This window comes from Amblyraja radiata, chromosome 24 (genome assembly GCF_010909765.2).
Source record: "Amblyraja radiata isolate CabotCenter1 chromosome 24, sAmbRad1.1.pri, whole genome shotgun sequence".
Lineage (NCBI taxonomy): Eukaryota > Metazoa > Chordata > Chondrichthyes > Rajiformes > Rajidae > Amblyraja > Amblyraja radiata.
In genome coordinates, this window is record NC_045979.1 from 14,757,988 (window position 1) to 14,780,323 (window position 22,336).

General features: G+C 43.5%; 1 protein-coding gene across 3 annotated transcripts in view; it reads left to right on the forward strand.

Annotated features, from left to right (window-relative positions):
- Positions 1-224: 224 nt before the first annotated feature.
- The window catches only part of tnni1 (troponin I1, slow skeletal type), a 30,199-nt gene continuing 8,087 nt past the window's right edge, over positions 225-22,336 (forward strand). Inside the window, exons 1-4 of one of the 3 annotated variants that reach the window (XM_033042465.1) lie at positions 225-351; positions 17,273-17,297; positions 19,468-19,509; positions 21,246-21,377. In XM_033042465.1, coding sequence (XP_032898356.1) covers positions 17,286-17,297; positions 19,468-19,509; positions 21,246-21,377 — 186 coding nt within the window. In that variant the 5' untranslated portion in view covers positions 225-351; positions 17,273-17,285. Of the gene's footprint in view, positions 352-13,540; positions 13,546-17,272; positions 17,305-19,465; positions 19,510-21,245; positions 21,378-22,336 lie in introns of those variants that run through there. The other 2 variants (XM_033042467.1, XM_033042466.1) reach the window with 2 other exon arrangements.

Here is a 22,336-nt window from a genome sequence, read left to right on the forward strand (position 1 = left end):
AACTCAGCGGGTGCTGAGGCTGGAGTCACCAGTGATCGGGTTTCAATGTAAGCAGAGTAGGACTCTTGTCAACACAAAACCCAGGCAGCAAATGGTTGTCAGATCTGCCTCCAAAATAACATGACTGACGTTTCACACCAGGCAGCCTTGAACGATCAAATGGTTCAAGAATTTCACATTTTTCTTATTGGTTGTTGGAACGGGCAAAGGGGAATATATAGAGGAGCTATTTTTATTGACCAGTTGAGCGCCGTTCTGAAAACTGTTGAAGATTAAAAACTCTTGTCCTCTTCTATTCTTCTCCGATTCTCCTTTTACTCCCAGCAGTGAAGACCAATCGCGGACCGTGAGGTAAGTGGTTTATATGCTGTTATTGTAAAATGGGGAAGCAGAAGGAATATTAAATTAAGTACAATGTTAAACCGGGGCGGCACACTGGCGCAGCGGTAGAGCTGTTGCCTTATAGCTGCTAGAGACCCGGGTTCGATCCTGACTACGGGTGCTGCCTGTGGAGAGTTTGTACATTCTTGCTGTGACCGTGTGGGTTTTCTCCGGCTGCTCCGGTTTCCTCCCATTCTCCAAAGACGTACAGGTTTGTAAGTTAATTGGCTTCCGTTAAAACTGTGAATTTTCCCTCGTGTGTTGCATAGTGTTAATGTACGAGGATTACTGGTCGTCGCCAAAGGACTTGTTTCCACGCTGTATCTCTAATGTCTAAAGACTAAAGCAGAGATTCCAGTTCTGAGATTTTTTTACTTTATTCCTATAGTTAATAATAATAAATACAAGCTAAATTAATGCTGAACATACTTCTATTTCTTGTTGTGTATGTACATGTATACATATTAACTCAAGGTTGACTTTGATTATAATTCCTGTAATGAGACTATAATGAGAGAGTAGGCTGTAACTATACAATTGTACCATTTTGGAGCTGGGGGACTCTTAGATTATAGCTTTGCTCTGAGCTGAAGTTATACATTACATATCACCATCATGAAGCATCCTGATAATCACGCATCACCTTGAGCTTGTACACTCTGTTATCAAATTGGATCTTGCAAGCCAAGTTATATTATCATTTTCAGTCCGGGTAGTGGCATGAAGGGGTTAACACGATAGGGGGTGGGTTTGTGTAAAGAATGGAAAGACCACTTGTTTGGATGTTTTGGGATGGTTTTGGTAGGGTGGTGACAGAATCGTAAAATTTTGCACATGGATACATAGTCAAATTTTTACTAAACTGTATGCCAAAATATAACTACACTGTAGCAAGGTACATGTGAAAATAATGTACCATTGAATCACTGAATAATCAATGGATCAGTTATTTTGATTGTGGATATTAGTAAATGAGGGTGGCACAGTAGTAGAGTTGCTGTCCCACTTAGACGATTTTTTCGGCGACTTCAGGCGACTGGGCTGTCGATACATGATCGCGGGGTGATGCCTGTATGGTCGTGAGTAGTCTCCTCAAGTCGCCCAAAGAGTCATAGCGTTTTTCGGGTCGCTGCTGGATTTTGAAATGTTCAATACATTTCGGTGACCGTCGGCGACAGTTGGTTTGATGCCAATGATCGTAGCTTGTCTTCTCCTGACGTAGGTGCTGTCGTAGGTTGTCACCAGGTGATGTAGGTTGTCGCCAGTGCTGATTTCAGTGAATTCTATTGGCGACTACCTACGTCAACCTACGTCAACCTACGTCAACCGGCGACAGGTACCGGCAATTGAATTGTCTTCAGTTGTTGCCGACAGGGTCGTACCTTGTCGTAGCTTGTCGCGGATGGACGTAGGTTGTCATAGGTGTGGTCATAGGTGGACGTCCTAATGGGTTGCTGGTTGTCGGTAGCTTGCCGTAGTTTGACGTCGACTAGGTGGTAGGTTGTCATAGACATTGTCGTGGACATTGTTGTAGGGGGGTCCAGTCACCGTTTTTTCAGTGACCTGCTACAACTATGACAGCACCAGAAATCGTCGAAAAAATTGCCTAAGTGGGACAGGCCCATAACAATGCCAGAGACCTGCGTTCAATCCTGACAACGGGTGCTGTCTGTATGGAGTTTGCACCTTCTATCTGCGACTGCATGAGTTTTTTTCCGGGAGCTCCGGTTTCTCCCCACATTCCAAAGACGTGCAGGTTTGTAGGCTAATTGACTTCTGCAAATTGATCCTAGTGTGTGGGATAGAACGAGTGTATGGGTGATCGATGGTCAGCATGGACTCGGTGGGCCACCGGGCCAGTTTCCACGCTGTATCTCTAAACTAAACTAAATGCTTGGATCGTAAGGCATGACAAATTGGTGTTTGGGAAATGATGTCTGGGTAATGTTGATGTTGGTGATTTGGGAGCAAGATCAAAGGATTTTGGTTCAGAGGATGGGTTAGTGCACGAAAGTTGGCCAACAAGAATACTCATGTTCTGTTCTTCTTCTTCTTGCGTGTGGCGTGCACAGCCTAAAGTTGTTGGACAACTTGTTCTATTTGATCTTCTTTGATTGTGCACGCCAGGTTGATTGCATTCGTTGAAACAGGGCGGACCACGTGAAGGTTGTAATCTCCCACCCCCATGTTCTGTTAAAACTCGGTTACATAATAGTAGCTAAGGAGGGTTGTTTTCATAACTACATGGTTTGTTGTCCTGCCTGGAATAAAAGGATGTACCTTCAGAAAGGCGAGGAGGAGGAATTTCTTTAGTCAGAGTTTACCAATTCAATGGAATTCATGGCTACAGGAGGCCAATTCATTGGGTATTTTTAAAGTGATTGACTTTCTTGATGTTAGAGTGTCAAAGCTTATGGGGAGAAGGCAGGAGAACGGAAATGAGCGGAAAAGATAAATCAGCCATGTATGAATGACGGAGTAGACTTGATGGGCCAAATGGCGTAATTTTGCTCCTATGACTTATTAACTAATGAAATGCTCCCAATAGAAGCACATCAGTGGTTCAAATGTGATTCCTGTCCAGAAGTACCTGTTTACATTTCTTCAGTGATATGAAACAGAGGAAGGCATTATCCAATGTCAAGGCACCATTGCTGACTGACGTTTGGAATGTACCCAGGCAGGTCTCAGGCTGGGATAGCATGACAATCTGTACTGGCGCCAATTGACTCCTGAAGCACGGTTTTACAGCATTGATTTTGCCGAGGCTACAGAAGCAACACAGTGCGGCACAACATAAACACTGTTCCTGGGTGGCACAATGGCACAGCGGTAGAGTTACTGCCTTACAGTGCCACAGACCTGGGTTCAATCCTGACCACTGGTGTTATCTATACAGGGCCATTGTTGACTAGGGAAGGTATTATCCCAAGAGGGATACAATGTGGTGAACTGCAGAACTGGTTAAACAACTAGGGTGAAGGAAGGGGGCAAGTGGGGAGGGGAGTGTAGGTGGAAGTTACTTAAAATTAGATAATTTACCGCTCAATATTCGATCTGTCCCATTGAATTACTCCAGCTTTTTGTGTCTATCTTCAATCTATAACTGTTGCTTCTGATGCAAGTGGTTTATGCTGCCTGTTCATTGACATGGTAGTTGCATGGAACCACTATTGCACAGTTATTTGGTTGCTGCCTCAATAGGAGACACAATATCCTGGGTGTCTGCCACTACCTAAAGTAAGCTTGCAATTCATAAAGCACAGGGACTCAGTGGCAGTGGCTGGTGCTCATTGGCACTCTGCACCTCAATCAAATGTGGGAGGCATGCAAAGACTATCTGTTTAACCTCTCAGTGCAATCTGACATAGATTTAATTTTTACACAAGGGGTGGTGGGTGTATGAAGCGAGATGCTGGAGGAGGTACTATTACAATATTTAAGAAACATTTAGACAGGTACATGGATAGGATGGGTTTAGAGGGATATGGGTCAAACGTAGGCAGGTGGGACTAGTGTAAGCTGCAGTGAGATGCTGAGCAGGTGAGGACTTTATTTCTTGGATCACAGGTGGACCACAGGAACATTCTGAAGGAGGTGTACAAAATCATGAGAGGAATAGATCAGGTAAATGCACGTAAAAACCAAGTCTTTTGCCCAGAGTAAGGGTATGGAGAATCAGACGACATAGATTTAAGGTGAAGGGGGGGGGGGAGATTTAATAGGAACATGAGGGGTGACTAGTGCACAGAAAGGGTGATGGGTATATGGAACAAGTTGCTGGAGGAGGTAGTTGAAGCAGGTACTATCGCAGTGGTAAGAAATATTTGGACAGGTACATGGATATTATAGGTTTAGAGGGATATGAGCCAAATGCAAACGGTGGGACAAGTGTAGCTGGGACATGTTGGTCAGTGTGGGCAAGCTGGGCCGAAGGGTCTGTTTCCATGCTGTATGACTAGAGATTTAGTTTGTTATGTTTTTATTTGTTATCTTTTATTTTAGCAATGTGAACAAGTAATGGTCACTGGCAGATGTGAGAAAAGGGATCAGATAGTTGGTGAATGGAGAACTGGGTTTATATTAACAGCTATCACAGTCTGACAGGTTGATAATTGAGAATTCAGCTGGAAAGTGCCTGCCCCGGTTACATCATCTCCTGCACCCCTTCTGCCTTCTCTACGTCCTCTTTCTTTTCTTCTTTCTTTCCTGCCCCTCACCTTACTAATCTGCAATTGCTCAGAGGCTGGGGTCTTCATGATGGCTATGCGATGCAATATGCTACCGACCATCACAAAGCCCAACGCTCTTTCATGATTTCTCCAAGGCAGTGCAGACAGCAGAAGTATTGCTTAAACACTACAATCTATCGCGTAATGCACTAGAAGTTTTATAAAAAATACCTTGCCCAGCTGTGTGCAGCTGGCTACATTGAAAATATATTAGTGGATCATAGAGGCATAAGGTCATACAGATTGGAAACGGGCCCTTCGGTCCAACTTACCCATGCCGACCAAGATGCACCATCAACTATAGTCCCACCTGCCCACGTTTGGCTCATACCCCCGTAAACATTTCCTATCTGTGTACCTGTCCAAATGACTTTTAAATCTTGCTATAGTACTTGCCTCAACTATCTCCTCTGGCAGCTTGTTCCATATATCCACCAGCCTCTGTGTGAAAACAGGCTCCTATTACATCTTTCTCCTCTCACCTTAGACCTATGAATCTTGTTCTTGTTTCCCCTACTCGGGGGTAAAAGACTGTGTGTCTATCCTATCAATTCCCCTCACGATCTTACACACCTCTATAAGATCATCCCACAGCTTCCTGCGCTCCAAGGAATAAAGTCCCAGCCTGTTCAACCTCTCCCTATAGCCCAGGCCCTCAGGTCCTGGCAACATCCTCGTAAATAATCTTGGCAACATCCTCGTAAATTAAAGGAACTATGTGCCTACACTCCTAGATTGTTCAGCTCCACAACATTTATTGTGCAGTGTCCCCCATTTGATTTGTAATGGTGGCCCAAATGACTTTTGTGGACTGCAGTAGTTTAGTTTAGTTTAGAGATCCAGTGCACAAACAGGCCCTTTGGCCCACTGAGTCAGTGCCGACAAGCGATCCCCAGACAATAACACTATCCTACACCACCATGGATAATTTACCATTTTTACCAAAACCAAATTGACCTACAAACCTGTACATCCTTGGTGTGTGGGAGGAAACCGGAGCACCCGGAACCAACCCAGGCAGTCACAGGGAGAACGTACAAACTCTGGACAGACAGCACCCGTAGTCGGGATCAAACCTGAGTTTCTGGCGCTGTAAGCCAGCAACTCTGGTGCTGCACCACCGTGCTGCCCCAGTAGAATGGAGGTAACATGAAGACTGACAGAACACTGGGTACTGACGTGAGAGATGCACTAGAAGGTAGAACAAAAATGCTGGAGAAACTCAGCAGGTGAGGCAGCATCGATGGAGCGAAGAAAATAGGCAACGTTTCCAGTCGAGACCCTTCTTCAGACAAAGGGTCTTGACCCGAAACGTTGCCTATTTCCTTCGCTCCATAGATGCTGCCTCACCCGCTGAGTTTCTCCAGCATTTTTGTCTACCTTCGATTTTCCAGCATCTGCAGTTCCTTCTTAAACAAACTGAGAGATGCACTATGTGTGGTCACACACTGACCAGATATCAAGTGCGCAGAATCCTCTTCATTTTCAGTACATCTCAGAATTGACATGTGGCCTGCAGCCAGTGACATCTGAGAAGTCAATGGCTCCCTACTTCACAGGGTAAACTGCAGTCCTTGTGAAGCGAGAGGATTTCTGTGACTGCTGCCCTCTGGCAGTAAGGATTGAAATTCCATGAATGCTCTTTAAATAGAGAACGTCAGGAGTCAACAGCAACCTATGAGATATTGAAAGTATGTCTAGTTACCAATGTTTAAATGGCACTGGCTTAAAATTACTTTATGTCAAATATTCCTTAAGGGTTAACTAGATATGAAGTAAGGCGGCACAGTGGTGCAGAGGTAGACTGGGTGCCTTACAGCGTCAGAGACCCAGGTTCAATCCTGACCTCGGGTGCTGTCTGTACGGAGTTTGTACGTTCTCCCCGTGACTGCAGGAGTATTCTCTGGGTTCTTCGGTTTCCTCCCACACTCCAATGACGTACAGGTTTGTAGGTTGATTGACTTTGGGGGGAAAAAAGCTAATTGGCTTGGTATAATTGTAAATTGTCCTTTGTGTGTGTCGGATAGTGTTAGTGTACAAGGTGATCGCTGGTCAGCGCGGACTCAGTGGGCCTAGTGGCCGCTTCTGCGCTGCATCTCTAAAGTGTAAAAGCAAAGTCTAAATCAGATTGAATCCACACAGGAAAATAACATTTGCAAACAACCTGTCCTGCATTAAGAATTGGGGAGAAGCTAGAATTTATAAAGGAATGCCACACACATCTATACAAATCCATACATGTATAAAAATGATAAACAGTTCGTGGAAATATTGCATAATTGTGAATGTTTGTGACTTAAAGCAAATTGAGTTTTATTAATTCTTTGCTCTCTTTGAAGCCAAGTGTGTCGGTAAATGAAGGAGCTACAATTTGTCCCCCAATATTACCTAGTTTACATTTGCCAGATTTTAATTACTACAAAGCCACCAGCATAATCAAGGACGAGTCTCATCCTGGTCACTCCCTCTTCTCCCCTTTCCCATTACTGGGTGGCACCAGCAATGGTGGCCTCGCCAACAGTCTGTCTGTCCTTTCCTTCTTTGTGTTTAAATAGTATGTGTTAAATGTATGTTTTTAGTGTTCTTTAGCTTGTTTTGTATGGGATGTGGGGGGGGGGGGAGGGGGTGGGGGCAGTTGGGGGAAACTTTTTCTAATCTCTTACCTCGACGGAGATGTGATTTTTTTCCGTATCGTAACTCCGTCCGCACTGCGGCCTAACACTGAGGAGTTGGTGGCCTTTGCTCTTTGCTGGAGACCAACTTTTGAGAGCTCCACCACGGGCGCCTGCGGACTTACCATCGCGGAGCCCGCGATCCCTTTGCCAGGGATCGACCTCAGAACTCTAACCGTGGGTGTTTGCAGACTTAACATCAGAGACGAAAATCGGGAAATCCAAGTCTCGGCAGTTTCGACCACCCCGACGCGGGAGTTTCGATCACCCCGACACGGGACCTTCGACCCCCGGCTGCGGGAGCTTTGATCGCCCCGTCGGATGGTTAGACTGCCCCGACTGCGGGAGAAATGAAGAGGAAGAAGTTTGGACTTTTTTGCCTTCCATCACAGTGAGGAATGTGGGGAATCCGCTGTGGTGGATGTTTATGTTAACTTTTATGTATTTGTGTGTCTTGTTGCTTTTTTTTGTATGGCTGTATGGTAATTCGCATATCACTGTACCTTAATTGGTACGTGACAATAAAAGTCCTTTGAAACCTTTGAAGTGTGAAAGCACACATCTCCAAAATCAGGGATAGTTTCTTCCCAGTTGTTATCAGGCGATTGAACCATCCTACCAACAACCAGAGTTACTATCTACCTCATGATATTAGCAATAAAGGAAGTGTGCGGGAGGGGGGGTTACAGGGATGGGATGACTGGGAATGGAAGAAAAACAACATTTCCTCCCATGCCTTTGACAAAGTCTCAACATACCAATTATACATTTAATAAACGTTTCCAAGGTAGAGAAAGTAGATGCGATGGTGACATGTAGAACGAATTCTACTCAGCTTCTCACGACTTCATATAGGCAGCACAGTGACACTGCTGGTAGAACCACTACCTTACAGCACCAGAGACCCAAGTTCAATACTGACTTTGGGTGCTGTTTGTAGGGAGTTTGCATGTTCTCCCTGTGACTGCATTGGTTTTCTGTGGGTTCTCTGATTTCCTCCCACATCCAAAGTCAGTGGGGGTTTATAGGTTAATTGGACTCTGGGAGCTAGTCTGACCTTTAATGTCCAGGGAGTAAATGAGCAGGTGGGGTAACATAGAACTAGCGTGAACAAGTGATCGGTGGTCAATGTGTGGACTTGCTATGTTGTATCTCTGAAATTTAAAGGCAAAACATGCTATTTGATGAATTCTGCATTGAATGCATGATTCATGATGATGGTCAAAAAATGGACTCCATACAATCCCAGCATCATGCTCTCAATGACAGGAAGAAGCAGACAGTTGGTGACACAAGGAAGGTCCCACAGGAAGTTGTCTCAAAGTGAGCAACAGAAAATGATTCCCTCATTCCTGGATCCAGTGCAGCAACAATTCATTGACAGCAAACACATTCAGGCTAAGATCATTTTCACCCATGGATGCCCAGAGCTATCAGAATTGGATGCAATCATGTTAAAATGAGTGCATACAATGTTTATACAATGTTTGTAAACCAGCATCTGCAGCTCCCTGTTTCTACAAATGATTCTGACTGTCTATGTTGTGGGCAATGTCAACACACAAAAATAAAAGAACTCAGCCTGGTCCATAACAGGCACAGACCTCTGCACCATTGAGATTGTCTACATGAGGTGCTGCCTTAAGAAGCAGCATCTATCAGCATGTATCATCTGGACCATTGTCCATCTTACCTTAAATATATGTCCTTTAGTTTCATAGACTCATAGGGTCATACAGTGTGGAAACAGGCCCTTTGGCCCAATTGCCCACACAGAAACAACATGTTCCATCTGCACTAGTCCCACCTGACCGCGTTTGGCCCATATCCCTCTAAACCTATCCTATCCATGTACCTATCTAAATGTTTCTTAAATGTTGTGGTAGTACCTGCCCTAACTACCCCCGCCAGCAGCTTGTTCCATACACCCACCACACTTTGTAAAAAATGTTCCCCCCCAGCTTCCTATTAAATCTTTCCCCCATCACCATAAACCTACGTCCTCTGCTTCTCGATTCCCCTATTCTGGGCAAAAGACTGTGTGTTTACCCGATCCATTCTCCTCATGATTTTGTACATCTCTATAAGACCTTTAGTCATCAACATCTCCACTCTGTGAAAAAGGTTATGTCTATTGACCCTATGAATGCCTCTCATCCTTTACATAGTTCTATCAGATTCTCCCCCAATCTCCAATAATCCCAAGAAATGATCAAATTTCAATAATAATTTTTTACTGTTGGAAGACAATTGACTTCCCTTAATGTAACAAATATTCGGTATATTGTAAGGATATTAGAGTCTAAACAGGCCAGGACCTACATAGCGAATGGTTTGGGCTCTGGGGAGTGTTGTAGAGCAGTGCAAATAGCATTTAGACCCGGTACATGGATAGGATGGGTTTAGAAGGATATGGGCCAAACACAGGCATTGAGGACGTGGAAATGGTGTATGTTGGTCATCGTGGGCAAATTGGGCTGAAGGGTCTATTTCCATGCTGTATGCTCTGTGATTATTCATTTTTAAGTGGTAAAGCTGAGAGTGTAACCAAGTCTGACAATTCTAATGATGACAGGCTGTTTTGATACATATACTTGCACCTTAATGATGGCAAAAGCTTCAATTTGAAAAGCAAAATGATCCGAAAGCTTAAATCTTCAAAAATGGAGGCATTTAGTTTAGCTTGGAGATACTGCACAGAAACAGGCCCATCGAGTCCATGGTGGCCAGCGATCCCCATACACTAACACTGTCCGACACATGCTAGGGACAATTTACAATTATACCAAGCCAATTAGCCTACAAACCCGTACATCATTGGAGTGTGGGAGGAAACCAGAGCTCCCGGAGAAAACCCACGCAGTTCACGGTGAGAATGTACAAACTCCGTATGCACCCATAGTTGGGATCAAACCCGGGTCTCTGGTGCAGTAAGGCAGCAATTCCACCGTTACACCACTATGCCACCTTTGTTTTCTCTGCAGCGTCACCATCAATATTTCCCACAGAGTTATGCTGTGTATTATTCTCAGCCAATTTAAGTTGTATACATTAAATTACATTCTCCTGACAAACTGTAACATCTATAATTCTAATTCAGATCGCGTTGTTTCATTTTTCACATATGCAGTGTGAAGAATTTCAATCTAAGAGATCAGCGATTTAAATATTTATCATTTTTAAATGACCATCTTCAGCAATTCTTTCAATAGTCATACTTTTCAAATCACTTGAGTAGATTAAAAGTCATTATTATGGGTGGATCATACAACGGTAAAGCATAAACTGAAGAGTCAAGAGCGTTTTCATATCTCTAGTTTCCCTCTCCCCTGACTCTTAGTCTGTAGAAGAGTCTCAATCAGAAACATCACCTATTCCTTTTCTCCAGAGATGCTGGAGATGCTCCATAGTAGCTCCAGCATTTTATGTCTATCTTCAATGAAATTTGTACGAAACAGCTTTCCAGGAACATTAACGCAACAATGCTCAAATAAATATACAATTAAAAAAAAACCAGTACCAATACAATTATTATTTAGTTTAGTTTATTACTGTCACATGTACAATGTACAATAAGTACAAAATGTACAATAAAAAGCTTTTGTTTGCGTTCTATCCAGTCGGAGAAAAGACTATACCTGAATACATCAAGCCATCCACATTGCACAGGTAAAGGATAAAGGGCACAACATTCATTGCAAGATGAAACGTTGAAGTCCGATAAGTGAGTTCGGTATTACAACTGTGCATGCGTCAATTTGCCCAGGACATTCGGGATAAATATTTTTGCCAGCCGAACTACTGTGTGTATACATTATGATTGATAATTGTTTTGACCTGCGTTTCATACGTATTTTCCAGTTTTGCTTCTTCTAGGTAGTTCCGCATGTACATGTGTAAGTAAAGCTGTGCAGTACAAAACGTAGTCACGAGTCTCCTGACTAATCAGTAGATTTGCTACAATTAGCTTAGGGCTAGTCAAGTCGTTGAAGAAAATTAGTTGGGCTAATCACACAGGACTTTTGATTACTACCAACTGCCTGCATCAGAGTAAATATTTAACCATGAAGGCAAGCAATCAGTCGGAGCTCACAGAGGTGGAGAATAGAGCTCAGCTCCCAGAGACTTAACTGCTCCATAAACTAATGGGCCTGTCCCACTTAGGCGATTTTTCAGGTGACTGCCGGCGACTGGAACGGCGACTGTCAGAGTGGAACAGACACACACATGGCTTCCTTCACCAGCCCGTTATGCAGGCGGGGGACAGGGCAAGCGGAGGGAGCGCTGTCTGAGTGAAATTCACACGGTGCAAAGCCAATGTGATACAGACACACACCGCGATGAACAGGAAGGTTGGCGCTGTAATTAAGACAGTGAAAGTACAGTGTACGGGAAGGGTCACGTAAGTCCTTTAAAATAGGGGGGAGAAGGGGGAGAAGGAGTGGAGACAACTTTTAAGAAGCCAGAGATACATGGCTGTGAAGCTCGGCGGACATTACCATTACCGGTCGGTTATCCTTGGTTCTGAAAACTACTGCTTACGTTTCATTTTTCCCAATGAAATTCACCGGTCAGCACCGGCTGCAACCTATGAGAACCTACGAGAACTGGTGACTTCCTGGCAGCCCACTACCACTGCACCTACGGCACGAGAATTCTCGCTACTCTCCTTGGCTGCTTCATTCTGGTCGCCGCTAATTTTTCAACATGTTGAAAAATTTGCGGTGACCATAATGAGGCCGCGACTAGTTCCCAGAATACGGGAACTCCTCACGACCATGAAGGCGACTCCCCGGCAACCACCCGCGAACATGTGGCCGAAGTGAGACAGGCCCATTACTATTTTCTTCTGCTTTTCCACTCACAAGGGAGTCACTTAGACTAAACATAATAGCTATCCCAACATAAAGAGTATATTTCAGCATCAGCATGTTGGCACAGGCAAGATTTGCTTTGGTGGGGATAGTTGCTGCCTGACTTTGGCCGTGGTGGGGATACTTGCTGCCGGAGCCAGGCAGCCAGGTGGTTACTCAGTGACCACCTGCAGTGATTTGGCAGGTGACGCCAGACTAGACCTGATTCCCTTCACCTGGGCCATCGTCTTGAGATCAGACCAGACAGATGGGGACAATAATAGCAGCAGCTTCTGGTGCGTGAGTGACTGCTCAGGTCAACTTCATTGCAGGGCGTGCTAACAATGTTGAATGTTCAATTAGCTTAGGGCTACTCAAGTCAGCGGAAAATGGTGTTCTTGCCCTCACGCCTCCTCTGTCTGAGACTTGAGGGAGGCGGTCCAGTCTCCATAGTGAACTATTCAGTTTGGAATGGACCCGAGGCCCACAGTTCACATTTTGGTTGCTTTATCAATAAGGGTTGGATTTGGTGAAAGTCAATATGTGGCATGGAGGTCGGTCTGTCTACTGCTGTATTTGGGCAACCTCGCTATTTGTGCTGCAGCATTAAGGCAGTCGGAGATAACGTGGCTTGCTTTCGGTGGTTGATCGCTTGTATGAATCCAGTACATTTCCTTATGATAGACTGATCTATTGCAGTACGGATCGTCAATGCCTCCCTCCAAATCTCATACATAACTAAAAAGTGTTCATTTTGTTCTAGTAGACCATTGATCGAAGCACTATTCCTTGCAATATCTTCAACTCTTTGGGTAACACAGAGTCGTCAATAAATATCGTTCATTTAGTAAACTACAGAATCGGAAGAGGCCAGACATGTGTGGGTATTAAAATATAACATGAGAAAGTATCCAAGACCCCTCTGTAATTTGTCAATTACATTCTTGTTCTTCACCTTGTGTTGATGCCAATGAAAATGTTTCAATAGTTTAAAGATGGGAAAAAATCTTAAACAGATTCTTTGTTTATCCCGAATGACCTTTGACAAATCCCATAATTCATTGCGCGTGCGAGATACCAAACTCGCTTATAAAGTCTGATCAAAGGTTTCTAATGGGAAGTCAGGACCACACACTAGCTGATGAGAGGGTCATTCAGTTGTCTGATAACAGCTGGGAAGAAACTGTCCCTGATCTGGAGATATGCGTTTTCAAACTTCTGAACCTCTTGCCTGATGGGATTGGGGAGAAGAGGGAGTGAGACTGGTCCTTGATTTTACTTCGGAGTCACGTGAGTGACTACGTGAAGAACCCGCTCAGTGCGCAGGCGCGGCATTACGCCAGCAGTGCAACAGCGGCTTGCAACGGGAGCTAGGCACTCTCGTTACAGGATGAACCGGACCGTCAGGTGAGTACCCTGAGGTTGGGTTTTCTTTTACAGGTGAGCCTTTTTCTGCTTGTGTTTTTACAGGCAGAGAAAAAGGCTCTGGAACAAAACTGTCCCCCGTTTTCCCGTTGGGGAGGGGGGCAGCAACAGGCGGTAGGAGCGACCCGGTGTTCCGTAATTCCCCGACACCGTGCCGAGGCCAGCCCGCTAGTACCTGAAGCAGCGGGCTGGACGCATAGCCACTCGAGAGGCATCCGGCAGGTGTTTCCCGATGTCGGACGGGACGTCTCTCCACCCGCACGGGGGGAGAGAGAGCCGCCTGAGCCGCTGGAGCGGCTCACGGAGAAAATGCCTGCGAGACGCGCTGCTTGAGGGGCGCTCTCGCTACTAGAAGGCAAAAGCTCCAGAAGAACCTGTCCCCCGCTCGACTCCAGCGGAGGAGCGTTCCATTGCAAGGGGGGCAGCAACAGGCGGTAGGAATAAATACCGGGCGCCCCGCTATCCCCATCACCGCGCCGAGCCCAGTCCCGCTAGTGCCTGAACTGCGGGCTGGATGTCTAGCCATCCGAACAGGCATCCGGCCGGTGGCGTCCGATTCGTCGGACGGGGACATGTCTCCACCTAAATGGAGGAGAGACAGCCGCCTGAGCTGCATCCAACAGCAATTGGAGCAGCTCCAGCGAGATGCGCAGAAAGAGCGCTCTCGCGGAGGGAGGTCAGGCACCCCCTCCACAGTGCTTCATGCACTGCCCTCTGCTCCCTCATTACTGGAGGCTAGCATTGGTGACCAGGGCTGGGCTGGTCTGGAACAGGGGCAGGCGGATGAATTCGGGAGTATGCCAGGGGTGCAGGAACATGAAGAGCATCCACTATCATGGACTACCTGGGCTTCACAATTAACTCAGTCCATATGACTGTTACCTTGCCAAAGGCAAAAATGGTTGAATTAGCACAATCATGCAACAAATTAATGGTCAACGAGCGACCAACTATTCGACAAGTAGCAAGAGTAATTGGGGAAATGGTAGCAGCATTTCCGGCTACACAATTCGGACCTTTGCACTATCAAAAAATTTTTACAGAGAGCAAAGGTACGGGCAATAAAACGACATACAGGTCACTATGATCGTGTCATGAACTTACCCACTGAAGCAATATCAGAGCTACAGTGGTGGGCAGAAAACGTTTGGCATAGTTTCAGCCCTATCTTTATCACTAACCCTACTTTAGTTATTCAAACAGATGCCAGTGCTCAAGGCTGGGGAGCGACTAACTCCATATCCAGCACAAATGGTAGATGGACTAAACTAGAGTCATCATTACTACTTACACTGGGCATTAACTATCTAGAGATGTTGGGTGCCTTTTATGGTTTAAAAGCATATGTATCTAATATGCAGCACTTGCATGTTCGGTTACAAATTGATAAATACTACGGTGATGGCTTATATTAACCATATGGGTGGCATAAAATCATTATCATGCGACAAATTGGTCAACATGATTTGGCAATGGTATGTCGAAAGACATATTTGGCTATCAGCTACTTACCTACCAGGTAAGCTAAACACCCATGCCATGAGAAAATTAAACGCCAGGGTTGCAAGTTTGAACAGACCTTACCTGGAACTGGGATTGTCCAAACAAACCATCACCACCATGTCGGCATCCCTTCGAACATCCACCAAGAGGCAGTACTTAACCAGCATCAAAAAAGGGAGAAGTACTGCCAGGAAACATGGACAACATACGCAACAGCTACAGCCACCAACATACTGGAGTTCCTGGCCATCTACACCACGATGTAGGGATCAGCTACAGTGCCATCAACACAGCGCAGAGTGCTCTTTCTGCTTATCTCAAACCAGCGGCAGGACAACAGGCGATGGGATCCCATCCACTGGTGGTAAAACTGATGAAGGGCATTTACAATATCAAGCCCTAAGCCCAGGTATACCCATATTTGGGATATCAGTGTGGTCCTGACATATCTCAGGGAATGGCCACCAGCCAGATCCCCCGGCCTCGAGCAAGCTACACTAAAGACGCTTAGGTTGATGGCACTTGTATCCGCTCAGAGGGTCCAGTCACTACACCTATTGCGACTGGACAACATGATCACAGCTCCAGACCAGAGCTGTCGTTATCCAGCGACTGGTCAAACAGAGCAGACCAGGAACACCTAATCCAGTCGTGGCTTACCCACCAGAACCACGGTTATGTGCCATGACCTACCTACTATCCTACATAGACACAACCAGAATATTCGAGGGAGATGAAAAGCCTTGTGGGTCAGTCACAAAAACCTTATGGTGGGGTACGAGCCAAACCATTGCGAGATGGCTCAAGCAGGTGCTAGAAACTGCTGGGATAAACACTAACATGTACAAATTTTATTCCACCAGGGCAGCATCCATGTCGACGGCTAAAGAATGGACATGCCTATACACCACATCCTGGCTACAGCAGGATGGTGGGAAGGGAAAAGACCGTTCAGAAATTTTATAATAAGCCGTTGGCAAAACCTGGTTTATTTGCAGTAAAGATTTACGAACTGCAAATATTTAATTTAAGCCCAGGGGAGCAACTTAATTCTTTGTTGTTATTGTTTAAAAAATACCATTGTGTTTTTCTACAAATAGACTCATTGGTTCATTACGATAACACTTATTATGTTGGTTACCTTGCTGAGGCAGAGTGAAGTGTAGATGGATTCAATGGAAGGGAGGTTGGTTGGCGTGATGGTCTGGGCGACACCCACAACTCTGTATTTTCCTGCGGTCTTGGATGGAGCTGTCCCCCAACCAGTCTGTGATGCATCCCGATAAAATGCTTTCTACAGCGCATCTGTAGAAGTTAGTGAGAGTTGTTGGGGACATGCTGAACTTTCTAAGCCTTCTAAGTAGAGGCATTGATGTGCTGTCTTGGCCAAATCTTTCATGTAACTTCCCTTACTTTCTTTTCTTTTTCTTGTTGTTCTTTCTCTGTTGTTACAACTATTACTCCAATTTCCTTGTCATGTATGCTATTTGTCCACTTATTATCCTTTGTCGCAATTATTTTACTTAGGCTTGGTCGCTTTAAGAAGATAGCCACATAAATAGGTCTTCCAGTCCCGTGAGACTGTTCTACTTATAAATGAGCTCACGGCTCATCTGCACTTTAATTCCATACAGTTATTGTGGTTTTACATAATTTTACATTGCATCAGTCTATAAACAGTTTGTTCTATGATTAATTGGGACCAAACCACATTCTTGAATAATATGACAAAAATATATGCAGCACTAGACTAGGAAATAAGACACTAGATTCTGTTGCTCATTGGATTTTAAATAGGATAGTAAAATAAATGTAATTGTCACCTGCTAAGATCCAAGATTATCTTTCATAAAGTTCATCTCATGATGAGTGTTTAGATTTGGAAATTTCAGTGTCTCCATTATTTATTGGAATTGCTCGGTGAAGATCATACTAAATTCTAGTAGCTAATTTTAATGAAAGGCTGTGAGATGACAAAAAGTCTTACGTGTCTACATCTGTTTAATGCATTAGTGTTACAGGCACTTCAGTGGCATTTCCTCCTTATCTAAAATGTAAGGTTCCAGGCCATGTAAAGTAATCACAGATTTTTACGTACATTTAGTTGAGTGGCCTGTTATCAGTGTTTACTGTAATGTGGCCATCACACAATTAGGAGTGAGGTTGCAACCTGACAAGGTCTTACTTCTTTCTTTCTTTCTTCCAGCCCTACTGCCAAAATGCCTGAAATTGTGTAAGTACAATTAACGTATCACAATAAAAACTGATAAAAGTTCTAATCTTTATGATTTACAATAACATTTGTGTTTTTTCTCTATTATTATTCATACAGAGGTAAGTTTACTTACTTTTGAAGCCTTGCATCCATTTAATTCTTTCCTCCTGGCTGCAATTTACTCTTTCATACTAACTCGTAATTTGGTACTGATCTGTGTGTGTGTGTGTGTGTGTGTGTGTGTGTGTGTGTGTGTGTGTGTGTGTGTGTGTGTGTGTGCGAGTATGTGTGTGTGCGCGTATGTGTGTGTGCATGTATGTGTGTGTGCATGTTATCATGATAAACCTTTCTAAGGAATATTAACAAAAATAAATCAATGGACAGTGATATTGAATTTCTGATTGTTGTAGAAAAATATAATATTAAAAAGACTTACACTTAATGTTATGATAACTTGCATGTTAGTTATAACCAACCTGTAGCCTAATTGTTATATTCCAATAAAAGTGGTGTTTTCTTTAGTTTTTAGATTGGTTTGGTTAACAGTGATGGCAACACTTACCAGGATTATTTTCTCATCAGTTTACAAAATGTGCTTATGATAAATTTGTTTTTTTTAATACACGGATGTTGGAAGAAAGATTTAGTATAATGTGTTGTCTAATGTACTGAGCAGTAATCATTGATTTAACCTTGGTACCAGTACTTAAATACATATCAATTAGATAGGAGAAGGCCAACTCGCCCTTCAAATCAATAAGATCGTTGTTAATCTGGCTGTAACCTCAACATTACATTACCACCTACCTGCATTAATCTTACACACCATTCTTTATCAAATATCTCTCTACCACTGCCTTAGTAATGTTTAAAACTCTGCTTTCATACCCATTCAAGGAAGTTCCTAACATTCACAAACCAATGAAAGAAAAAATCCATTCTCTGCCTTTATTGAATGACACCTTATTCTTAAACATTGGGTTCTAACAACCAAATAAATCATTCTATCCACATCTACACTGTCAAGACCCCGAGAATCTTATATGTTTCAAACAAGTCAACTCTCACTCCAGTGGATACAAGCCTAATCTGTCCACTCTTTCCTCTAAGATAACTCGCCTATCTTATCGAATAGTGAGAGGCCAGGACAGAGTTGATGTGGAGGATGTTTCCACTAGTGGGAGAGTCTAAGATCTGAGGTCATAGCCTCAGAATTAAAGGACGTTCCTTTATGAAGGAGATGAGGAGGAATTTCTTTACTCAGAGGGTGGTGAATCTGTGGAATTATTTGCCACAGAAGCCTGTGGAGGCCGTCAATGGATATTTTTAAGGCAGATAAATAGATTATTGATTAGTACGAGTGTCAGGGGTTGTGGGGAGAAAGCAGGAGACTGGGGTTAAGAGGGAAAGATAGATCAGCCATGATTGAATGGCGGAGTAGACTTGATGGGCCAAATGGCCTAATTCTGCTCCTATCATTTATGACCTTATGAACTTATGAACTATCACAAGTCCTGGTCAGCTATAATTTCTCTGAACTGCTTCCAATTTGTTAAGATCCTTCCATCAATAAAGACTCCATGTATGGCCTCACCAATCACAATAAAAGAAGCATAGCCTCCCCACAGTGGTTATAATTTCTCTTAGAAATAATGTTCTGCTGTCCATTTTCAGTATTTATAGTATATGCATATTGGTTTGTTGTTAATTATACATGTTTGCATTGCACAGATCCACAACCATCTACCATTTAAGCAATACACTTTGCATTTAATTCTCCTGCCAAAATATGCAATTTTACATTTTATTTTATTAATCCCCAGGGTTGATGGGGAAAGAAAGCTAGTCTCTTCCTGCTTTCTTTCTCCCCACTGGCCTCAATCAGACTGAAGAAAGGTTCTGACCCGAAACGTCACCTATCCATGCTCTCCAGGGATGCTGCCTGACCCACTGAGTTACTCCAGCACTGTTTAAGAAAGAACTGCAGATGCTGGAAAAATCGAAGGCAGATGAAAAATGCTGGAGAAACTCAGCGGATAAGGCAGCATCTATGGGGTGAAGGAACAGGCGACGTTTCGGGTCGAGACCCTTCTTCATACTGAGTTACTCCAGCACTGTGTCTTTTCATGTATTAGTAAAAATATTGAATGATTCATTCACCTGCAATTAACCATTTTTTTCTCTAGAAAAAATCAAAGATTTCAGCATCTCGCAAGCTCATGCTTAAGGTAAACTTGTGTAAATGTGAACATTTTCATTTGAATCAGCCACAGAAGTACCTCAGTAATTTTCACACATGCATGCTTGTCTTCACCCAATCTTCCTTCAGTGAAGTGACTGTTGGAGTCCAAAAAATGAGTTTCTCTTCAATGCAATTTGTCTCACTCAAGGATGGGCAACAGTTGAAGGACACGTACTCCTGCTATTTCTTCTCCTCTCAGCTACTGTTTGCCCTTTATCAATAAGGACATGCATTGGGGAAAGGCCACATGTTACCTGGCAGCAAAAAGATTTTTCCAGGATATATACAGTCTATCCTCATATTACAGACCGCTTTATAACAGAGTTTGGTTATAAATATCCCCACAGTAATCGGACGCCACCGTCTCTTTAAGCACAGTGTCGCAGAGGTAGAGTTGCTGCCTTACAGAGTTGCTGCGCCAGAGACCCGGGTTCGATCGTGGCTACGGGTGCTATCTCTGTGGTGTTTGTACTTTCTCCCTGTGATCACGTGGGTTTTCTCCCGGTGCTCCGGTTTCCTCCCACACTCGAAAGAGGTAAAGGTGTGTAGGTTAATTGGCTTCGGTAAAATTGTACATTGGCTCTAGTGTGTAGGATAATGGTTGGTGCAGACTCGGTGGGCTGAAGGACCTGTTTCTGCACTGTATCTCTAAAGTCCAAAGTCTAAAGTAAACACAGGCTGCAAGTTACACTATGGAGGTCATAGAAATTGACAATCAATTGCTTTGAGCGACACTTGTGCATTGATGCTCGATTAAAAAATGTAACAAATATGCATTAGCATTTTTAGCTTGTAGTAACATAAATACATTTTTAACCAAAACAAGGGTTATCTGTATCTCAAAGACAAGTTTTTCAAAACCTTCTATATGTGGAAGATCCCATTATACATTATTAATGGATGGCACGGTGGCCGCTGGTCGGCATGGACGTGGGGCCGAAGGGCCTGTTTCTGCACTGTACCTCTAAACTAAACTAAATTAAACTCATTTGATCTAAAATGCTGTTTTAATAGTATTTCTGAATCCTTTACAGCCTCTGATTTCTAGAATATTTGAATGACTAGGCTTTTCAGATAACTTTATCATGGTTTTCTGCCAGTTTAAGTCAGTTGTAAATAAAGGGCTTGTCCCACTTGGGCGTCATTTGCACGTCACGCAGATGGCGCGCAAAGATTTTGTACATCCCAAAATCCTGGGACGCTGCGTGTGACCGCGCGTCACTGCCTACCTCACCAAGCACCATGCGCGCATCACGTGAGCGTTATGACGCGCACGTCGTGCATCGTGACGCGTAAATGATGTCGCATAAATGACGCTCAAATGACGCCCAAGTGGAACAGGCCCTTAATGAAATCTCTTGCAGCAGCTATGACCTTTAATGTCCTTGACATTTGCATGAGTACCTACTTAAACAGTGACACATACTCTACTGGCAGCTAATCTAACAGGATTTACCATATGTTTTAGAACAAGTATAAATAACTCAGGTATTTTTGGCCAACACACCATATTCAGTCTTTTACACCAGAACTATATTCCATTTGTACAAATAAAAACAATACAACATTTAAAATGTGTGCTTTACCTTAGAAAGTGCAGAAATTATCCTGCCAGCAGTCAGTCTTTGTTTACAATTTTTTTTCAACGTGACAGAGTACTAAAATCAGAATCTGTTGTTCAGGGCATGGAGGGAAATAAACAATCTTGTGTTTGCTCTCCAGAGCATGTTGCTGGCAAAAGCTAACGAGGCATTAGAGCAAGAAATGATGGAAAGAGATGATGAAAAGGAAAAGTTTCTTGGAGAAAGAGTCCCCCCAGTAAAAATAGCTGGGTTGTCCTTCAGCCAGCTGCAGGTACGTTTACCCTTTTATTTTGAAATGTAATGAGTATTAATATGATTCTGATATTAAGAAAAAAACCCTGACATTATGAAGATCCTATCAAAGAAGTGGAGACGGCAGAATTTGGATTCATTTTCCATTTGGTTTCAACACTTTGTACAAAGGTCTTTGTGTCATAGGGAACACTGACTTTCTTTCATTCCCGTTTAATTTGCATTTCTGGGTTTTTGTTTTAATTTAATATTTAAACTTTATTCAGAATAAAAAATGTGTTCAAAAAAAAAAGTAAAAACGCTTCACGTATTCTCTACATGTTCGATAGTATCAACTCAGTAGTTTTCATGCCTATCTTTAAACAAAACACCCTTGCCACTGATGTGGCCCTCTGGAGTGAAATCCCTTCCCCTGTTTGAGGGGTTTAGTTTAGTTTAGTTTAGTTTAGTTTAGTTTAGAGATACAGCGCGAAAACAGGCCCTTCGGACCACCAATTCCGCGCTGACCAGCAGTTTCGACTGGACTCTGCCCATCAATGTCCAGTAGAGGAAGGACCTTAGACTATGATGATATTACCTCATCATTGCTGGTTCGACCGATCCCTCTCTCAACTTCTCTATATTTCTCCTCCTTTTTGTCACACCTTAAAATATCACTTTCTGACATCTTTATTCTTCTTCCGAGCATTAGTCTGATGAACATAGTTTAGTTTAGAGACAGCATGGAATCAGACTGTCTGAAAAAGGGTCGCAACTCAAAACATCACCCATTCCTTCTCTCCAGAGATACTGCCTGACCTGCTAAGTTATTCCAGCATTTTGTGCTATCTTCAGTGTAAACCAGCATCTGCAGTTCTTTCCTATGCATTTCTCCTGTAAAAATACAGTTTTCCAATGGTGGTTAGCACCTGAACATTAATTTATCTTATACACTTGGCATCCAGAATGCAAAATGCTCAACCCGTGACAAATATTCAC